Below are 8,254 nucleotides of genomic sequence, written 5' to 3' on the forward strand. Positions count from 1 at the left end.
CGGGGGTCTCCTCCCCTCCTCGCAGGACACGGACGGGATGCACCGGGATCGGCTCCATTGGGCTTTACTGGCTGGGGGGGTCCATGCGAAGCCAGGGGTGGGGGGGCTGCAGGGCCAGCCCGGTCCCACCATGGGGGCATGAGGCGAGCCGCGTCCGGGCCTGGCGGGCTGTGCCCGGGGCCGTGTCCCGGAGCCCCCCCGGCTGCGGAGCGAGGAGGAGGAGAGGGTGAGGATGAGGAGGAGGCAGCACGGAGAGGGGAGGGGGGGCGCAGCTGAGGCTGGAGCCGCGTCCCCCGCGGCCCTGCTCCCGTGTGCCCAGGCTGCGGCTCCTCGCCGCGGCCCCGCTGCCCTTGTCCCGCACGGAGCCGCTCCGACGGGGCCGGGGCGCATCCAGGGCCACCGCCAGCAGCCACCGGGCACGGCCGCGGCCGCCTCACGGCCACGAGCCCTCCTCCAGCCCCGGGTGCTCCCGCGGGGCCCAGGCGGGCTCCAGGAGGGAGGAGAGGACGCTCTGCAGAGCCCCCCACGGCCGGTGCCCCCCGGCCTTGGCGCTGCCGCGGGGGGGCGCAGCCCCACAGCCCCGCGGCGTGGGGATCCTCGACGGCTTCCTATGGGGCTGCGTGTCGAGGCGCGGCCGGGCGCGGGGCCGCGCCGGGGGGGGCTCGTCCGTGTCGGAGCCGGGGCCGTCCCCGCTCTCGTCGGAGGAGCTGGAGCGGGGGGGCCGCGGCCCCGCACGGGGCGGGCCGGGCCTGGCGGGGGCGCTGAGCGAGGAGCAGGAGGAGCTGGAGGAGCCGGACGCGGAGTCCGCGGGCGCCGGCTCCGGCTCCGGCTCCGGCTCGGCCGGGGCGCGGCGGCTCCGCAGCAGCTCCCGCTCCAGCTCCCGCAGCAGCCGCTGCTCCTGCGCCGGCTCCAACCAGCGCGGGCCCCGCGCCGGCTCCTGGGGCTCCCCCCGCGGCGGGGCTCGGGCCCACGAGTGCTGCCCGGCGGGGCCGCGGCTGATGAGGAGCAGCGGCTGCGGCCCGGGGCTGCGGGAGCGCTGCGGGGCACGGGGGGGGCCGGGGCTCAGGGAGCGCTGCGGGGCACGGGGGGGGCCCGGGCTCAGGGAGCGCTGCGGGGCACGGGGGGGGCCCGGGCTCAGGGAGCGCTGCGGGGCACGGGGGGGGCCGGGGCTCAGGGAGCGCTGCGGGGCACGGGGGGGACCGGGGCTCAGGGAGCGCTGCGGGGCACGGGGGGGACCGGGGCTCAGGGAGCGCTGCGGCTCCGGCTCCTCACCGGCCCCGCTGCGGGCTCTCGGGGCGCTGGGCGCGGAGGAGGCCGAGGAGTCGCTGTGGCCCGAGCAGCGGCGGGCGCGGGGCCTGCGGGGACAGGGAGGGGGCGGTCAGGGAGCACTGAAGAAGCGGTGTACGCCAATGGGGACCCCACTGCACCCCAAAGGGGAACCCCCCCATTGCACCCCAATGGTGACCCCATCGCACCCCAATGGTGACCCCCGCCCATGGCACCCCAATGGGGACCCCCGCACTGTACCCCAATGGGGACCCCATCGCACCCCAATGGTGACCCCCCCCCACTGTACCCCAATGATGAACTCCCCATTGCACCCCAATGGTGACCCCATTGTACCCCAATGGTGACCTCCACTATACCCCAATGGTGACCCTCCCATTGCACCCCAATGGTGACCCCATCGTACCCAAATGGTGACCCCCCCAATTGTACCCCAATGGCGACCCCCCCACTGTACCCCAATGGTGACCCCATTGTACCCAATGGTGACCCCCCCGTTGTACCCCAATGGTGATACCCCCCCCCATTGTACCCCAATGGTGACCCCCCCGTTGTACCCCAATGGTGACCCCCCCATTCCACCCCAATAGTGAAATAGTGACTCCCATTCTACCAATAGTGACCCCCATTGCATCCCAATAGTAACCCCCCCACTGTACCCCAATAGTGACCACCCCAATGCACCCCAATAGTGACCCCCCCCACTGCACACCAATAGTGACTCCCCCATTGTACCCCAATAGTGACCCCCACTGATCCCAACATTGAACACTGACCCCTATTGCCCCTCATTACCCCCCACCACTACCACCCTATTGCACCCCCATATTACCCCCACACTGCACCCCAGTATTGACCACTCCCCACTCCCATTGTCCCCCATTGCTCCCCATTTCACACCCTCAGTCTCCCTCTTGTCCCCCTTTGTCCCCCATTTCTCCCCCCACTGACCCCAACTGCACACACCCTTGCTCTTCATGTCCCCCCATTGCCCCTCCACTGCACCATTCCCACCACTGCCCCCACTCCACATCCCCTCTTAACCCCCATTATCCCATTCCATGCCCCACTGCCCCCATTTCCCCCCATTCATCCCCATTACAACCCCCACTGTTCTCCCAATGCACCCCCCGCTTCACTGCCCCCTTTTCCACACCCCCATTCCCTCCATTGCCCCCTCACTGTCCTCCCATTCCACCCCCATTCTCCCTATTGCCCCCGTTGCACCACCCCATTGCCCTCCAGTCCCCCCATTCCTCACTCCCATTGCCCCCCCATTACACACCCCCTTGCCCCCCATTACACCCCATTGCCCATTACACCCCATTGCATCCTCCCATTACACCACTATTGCCTCCCATTACAACCCCATTACGCCCCCCATTACACCCCCCCACTGCCTCCCATTACAACCCCATTACACCCCCCCCCCATTACAACCCCATCACACCCCCCATTGCCCCCGTTACACCCACACGTGGCTGGGCTCTGCCATGGGGCTGAGGCGTGCTGTAGGGCAGCAGTGGGTGCTCCCCCTATGCCCGCAGCACCCATGGGTGCGGTACCTGAGCGCGGTGCGTGCAGGGCTCCTGCCGGGGCTGCCGGGGCCGGGCTGTGGGGCCGGACCCCCCCGCGGGGACCCCCCCTCCTGCCTGGAGCCGGGCCTGGGGGTGCCTGTGAGCCCCACAGCTCTGCTGGGGGGGCGCCGGGGGGAACCGGGGCTGGGGCAGGCAGGGGGGGCTCGGGGCTGGCGGTGGGCTGCAAACAGAGGGGATGGGTCCATTGGCACCCATTGCACCCATGGGGGCCCGTTGCACCATTGGCACCTATTGTACCCATTGGCACCCATTATACCCATTGGCACCCACTGCATGCATTGCACCCATTGGCACCCATTACACCCACTGGCACTCATTGCATGCATTGCACCCATTGGCACCTATTACACCCACTGGCACTCATTGCATGCATTGCACCCATTGGCACCTATTACACCCAACTGGCACCCATTGCATGCATTGCACCCATTGGCACCCATTACACCCAACTGGCACCCATTGCATGCATTGCACCCATTGGCACCTATTACACCCAATTGGCACCCATTGCATGCATTGCACCCATTGGCACCCTTTACACCCATGGTGGCCTCATTGCACTCATTGGCACCCATTGCATGCATTGCAACCGTTGGCACCCACTGGCACCCATTACATGCATTGCAATCATTGGCACCCATTTCACCCATTGGTGCCCATGGTGTCAGTGCATGCAGCGCACCCACTGGCACCCATCGCACCCACACCGTGGCAGACATGGCACCCGCAGCCCCATCCCACCCAGGGGTCCCCACCTCCGCCTGTCCTCATTGCCCTTTCCCCCATTCCAGGTGGGTCAGGGAAGGGAGACCCAGAGCAGATGGACTGGTGAGAGCGGGGGCACTGGGACGGGGCACTGGGACAGGGTGTCACTATTATGGGGTGTCACTGTTACGGGGTGTCACTCTTATGGGGTGTCACTATTATGGGATGTCTCTTATGGGGAGTCGCTTTTACAGGGTGTCACTAGTATGGGGTGTCACTGTTATGGGGTGCTACTATTATGGGGTGTCACTGTTATGGGGTTTCTCTATTATGGGATGTCACTGTTATGGGGTGCTACCATTATGGGGTGTCACTCTTATGGGGTGTCACTGTTATGGGGTGTCACTTTTACAGGGTGTCACTATTATGGGGTGTCACTGTTACGGGGTGCTACTATTATGGGGTGTCACTGTTAGGGGGTGTCACTGTTATGGGTGACTATTATGGGATGTCACTACTACAGGGTGTCACTGTTATGGGGTATCTCTATTATGGGGTCTCACTGTTATGGGGAGTCTATTATGGGATGTCACTGTTACGGGGTGTCAATATTACACGGTGTCATTGTTACAGGGTGTCATTGTTACGGGTGTCACTGTTACAGGGTATCACTGTTATGGGCTGTCTCTATTATGGGAAGTCACTATTATGGGGTCTCACTGTTATGGGGTGTCTCTATTATGGGATGTCACTATTACGGGACGTCACTATTATGGGGTGTTACTGTCATGGGATGTCACTGTTATGGGATGTCACTATTATGTGGTATCACTGTTAAGGGATGCCACTGTTTTGGGGTGTCACTATTATGAAATGTCACTGTTAAGAGGTGTCACTATTATGAAGTGTCACTGTTATGGGGTGTCACTATTATGGGATGTCACTGTTATGGGGTGCCAGGGGCACTCACCAAGCGAGGCGCAGCGGCACGGGTCGTGCTTGTCCAGGTAATGCTCCAGCGTGTCCCAGCCGCCCCCCACGCGCACCATCACGTGGCTCCGGAGCACCTGCAGCCCCCCGGGACACCTGCGTCAGGGGGGGCACAGACACCCCCAGTGCCCTGTGTGGGGCAGCAGGTTGGGGATGCAGTGGGGACACAATGGGGATACAGTGGGGGTGCAATGGGGGCACAATGGGGGCACGGTGGGTGCTGGCTCTTACCCGCACGAAGATGAGGGTGTTGGAGTCCCCCACTTTGTACTTCCCCTCCGAGACCTTGACCATGGGGAACTGGGAGGGGCAGGAGCAGCATTCCAGGATCTCCCGTACCTGCAGTGGGAGCGAGGGACCAGTGGGGCCAGACCCTGCTATGGGGCAGCCCCTACGATGGGGCTCCCTGGGTGCCACCCCTGCTGCACCCACAGCCCATGGGAGAGGGACCTGGGGGGTCCTATGGCCACCCACCCCTGAGCAGGCTGAGAACGGGCACAACTCACTCCATCTGCCACCTATGGAGCCCACTTGTGCCGGGAGCCTGGTGTGGGGAGCACAGAGCACCCCAAAGCTGGGAACATCCCTCCCCAGCCCCACTATTCCCTGACCCATGGGGGTTTGAGCACCCCACTATAGGGCAGGGACCCCCAGCACCCCACGAGCACCCATACAAAGGGATTAAATCCCACCCCTCTCAACATAACAAGCCAAGGGGAGGGTTTGGGGGGCTCCTCATAGCAGAGGGACCCCCATAACAGGGGACCCCATAGCAGAGGTGCCCCCATAGCTCCCTGCCTGCTCTGTGCCTCCTGCCTGCGCTGACGTCAGGGATCAGGCTGGGATCCAGGGGGGATGCAGGGACACGGCCACATCCTGCCCTGGCCTTGGAGCCATGGGGAGGGGTGGGGGGGGGGAGTTGGGAGTGCAGGGTGTGGGTCCTGACCCTGCTGCCCCCCTAGGACACACACCCGGGTCCATGGGTCCGGATGCGGCCCCGCAGGCTCCTCCCCAGCTCCGGCGCTGCCCATAAAAGCCCATGGAGAGGAATTACGCAGCCCGGAAAAATGCGGCGCTGGGATGGGGGGGGGCCCGAGGTGGGGCAGGATGTGCCCCCCCCATCCATTTCCTCAGCATCCTCAATGGGGAATGGGGGTCTCATTGGAGGGGCTTTGAGCTTAGGGGTCAGAGGAGGGGAGAATTCCCCCCACTTTGTCCCTGCCTGTGTCCCCCCCTCCCCGTGTTCCTGTGTTAATCCGGCTCCTGCTCCCAGCCCGGCTCTAATCCCTGCTGAGCCGGGCTGGGGGGGGGGGGGCACCCCCTTGTCATGGCCGTTTGTCCCCATGTCCCTCTGTCTGTCCTCATGGTGCTGGCGGGAGGGGGCAGGTCCTGTGCCCCCCAATGCCATGGGGAGGACGGGGTGCAGGGACAGGGGATGACACTGGGGTCCCATCCGTCCCCCCCCCCCGGTCATTATGGCCATGGCCACCCCCGACACAACCCATCCTGACGTCAGGAGGCCACTGAGGACCTCCCACCGGCCACCGAGAGCCCCATTGGGTGGATAGAGAGGACCTCCTATGGGTCATAGGGACCTCCCCTGGACCATAGAGCACCCATTGGATGGGTAGAGAGGACCTCCCATGGGCCATAGGCACCTCCCCTGGACCATAGAGCACCCATTGGGTGGATGGAGAGGACCTCCCATGGGCCTCGGAGCCATAGAGCACCCCATTGGGTGGATAGAGAGGACCTCCCATGGGCCATAGGGACCTCCCCTGGACCACAGAAAACCGACTGGGTAGATGGAGAGGAACTCCCATGGGCCTCAGAGCCATAGAGCACCCCATTGGATGGACAGAGAGGACCTCCCATGGGCCTCAGAGCCATAGAGCACCCCATTGGGTGGATAGAGAGGACCTCCCATGGGCCATAGAGACCTCCCCTGGACCATGAAGAACCCATTGGGTGGATGGAGAGGACCTCCTGTAGGTCATAAGGACCTTCCCCGGGACCATAGAGCACCCCACTGAGTGTACAGAGAGGCCCATAGAGCCCGTTGGGTGAAGCCCTGGCCCTGCAGTGGGTCTCACCAGCTCATCCAGGTTCTTCAGGTCACAGAGGGAGATGGGTCGGGCCCTTCCGGGGTACGAGGGTGCCTGTGGGTCCTGGCCCTCCTGGCGCCGGGTCCCCGATGGGTCCCTCATCTCCTCCTCGATCTCCTCCTCCATCTGGATGAGCATGGGGGCCAACATGCCGAACCTGGCTCCCCGCCGCGCCACCTCCAGCAGGCAGAGCACAAAGTTCTTCTCGTTCTTCTTCAGCACCAGGTCGTTGGTCTCGAACATGAGCACGTCCTGGATGCCCAGCTCCTGCCGGCACCACCGGATGAAGTTGGAGACGTTATCCCTGGCCACGAAGGAGCCGGGCGCCACGTTCTTGGCCTGGAAGAGCACCTCGTTGCGGGGGACGCGCGCGCCCGTCTCCGGGTGCTGGCGCTGGAAGGCGCGGGCGCTGCGGGTGACGTTGTTGGCGTGGCGGCAGAGGTGGGCGCCCGTCTCCAGGCTCTCCAGGAACGTATCGGCATGGATGTCCAGGTCATAGAGGGTGTTGAACCACTCGGCCAGGTCCTCCTTCATGGCCTCCAGGTACTCCTCGCTTGAGCGGAAGGGACGGATGCTCTTGGAAGCGGCCGACTGGATGTGGCTGGGGTCGGCCATGGTTGCCTATGGATGCGGGGTGTGTGTGGGGGGGGTGGCATTTACCTTGCCTCGGTGTCTGTGTCCCCCCCCACCCCGTGCCTCAGTTTCCCCTCACCCACGGACAGGTCCCCCCATGCTCAATGAGTCAGCTGCCCAGTCATGGTGTGCGTCACCGCCATGCTGGGGCCACGGTGACCCCCCCAGTGGGGGTGCACTTGGGGATACCCCCATGGCTCCCCCCAACACGGAGGGGGGGGGGGGAAGTTAAGAAATACAAGAGCTAGTGAATCCCCCCCGGGGGTGCCCCAGTGACCCCCCACATTGCTCTGTGCACGCATGTCCCCTACTCCAGCCCCACGCCGGGGGGGGGGGGGGGGAACCTTCCTTTGGGGGTGTCAATACCCGGGGTCCCCCTTCCCTTTGTGGGGGGGGCCCTGTGCCGGGGGTGTCTGTTTCTCTGCACGGGGGGGGGACGGGACGGGACGACACACCACCTCCTCAAGCCCCATACAGCGGGGGGGCCCTTCCTTTGGGAGACCCCTGTTCCGGGGGGGGGGGGAGCTGTCTCTAGCAAGGCCCCACTTTCCTTTATGGGGGGGTCTATACCCGGGTCCCCCCTCCCCGTTGCAGCAGGGTCCCCTCTACTAGGGTGTCCGGCGGGGGGGGTCAGCACCTGCGCGGCCGATGCCGACATGTGCAATGGTGGTGGGGGGGGGGGGGGGGGGGGGGCACAACCCCCCCCCCAAGACACGGACCCAGCCCCCCCCCCCCCCCCCCGCACTCACCGCCCGCTCCGCGCTGCGCTACCGCCGCTCGGGGCCGCTCCTCCCGGCCGGGGGGGGCCCCGCGGCCGCCATGCGGGGACCGGTGCGGGGAGCGCCCGCCCCGCGCTGCCGCTGCCGCCGCGCCCCGGCCGGGAAGTTGGAGGCGGGACACGGGGGGGGGGGGGGCGGGACACATCCTTCCCCCCCC

General features: G+C 65.4%; 1 protein-coding gene across 1 annotated transcript; it reads right to left on the minus strand.

The window, feature by feature from the left end:
* Positions 1 to 48: 48 nt before the first annotated feature.
* GAS2L1 (growth arrest specific 2 like 1) lies at positions 49 to 8,187 on the minus strand. The gene is made up of 6 exons (XM_065693171.1): positions 8,068 to 8,187; positions 6,674 to 7,306; positions 4,812 to 4,919; positions 4,561 to 4,657; positions 2,853 to 3,045; positions 49 to 1,355 (listed from the first exon to the last, which is right to left on the minus strand). The coding sequence occupies exons 2-6, from the start codon at positions 7,298 to 7,300 to the stop codon at positions 434 to 436; spliced, it is 1,947 nt and encodes a 648-aa protein (XP_065549243.1). The 5' UTR covers positions 7,301 to 7,306; positions 8,068 to 8,187; the 3' UTR covers positions 49 to 433.
* Between the last annotated feature and the right edge of the window lie 67 nt (positions 8,188 to 8,254).

The sequence above is a fragment of the Lathamus discolor genome, chromosome 12 (genome assembly GCF_037157495.1).
Source record: "Lathamus discolor isolate bLatDis1 chromosome 12, bLatDis1.hap1, whole genome shotgun sequence".
NCBI classification, from domain to species: Eukaryota; Metazoa; Chordata; class Aves; order Psittaciformes; family Psittacidae; genus Lathamus; species Lathamus discolor.

Coding starts and splice junctions, on each gene's coding strand:
- GAS2L1 (XM_065693171.1), bottom strand. CDS start 7,300: ATGGCCGACCCCAGCCACATCCAGTCGGCCGCTTCCAAGAGCATCCGT. Junction 3,046..4,560: donor GTGCCGCTGCGCCTCGCTTG/GTGAGTGCCCCT, acceptor CTCTGTTTGCAG/CCCACCGCCAGCCCCGAGCC. Junction 1,356..2,852: donor CCTGCACGCACCGCGCTCAG/GTACCGCACCCA, acceptor CTGTCCCCGCAG/GCCCCGCGCCCGCCGCTGCT.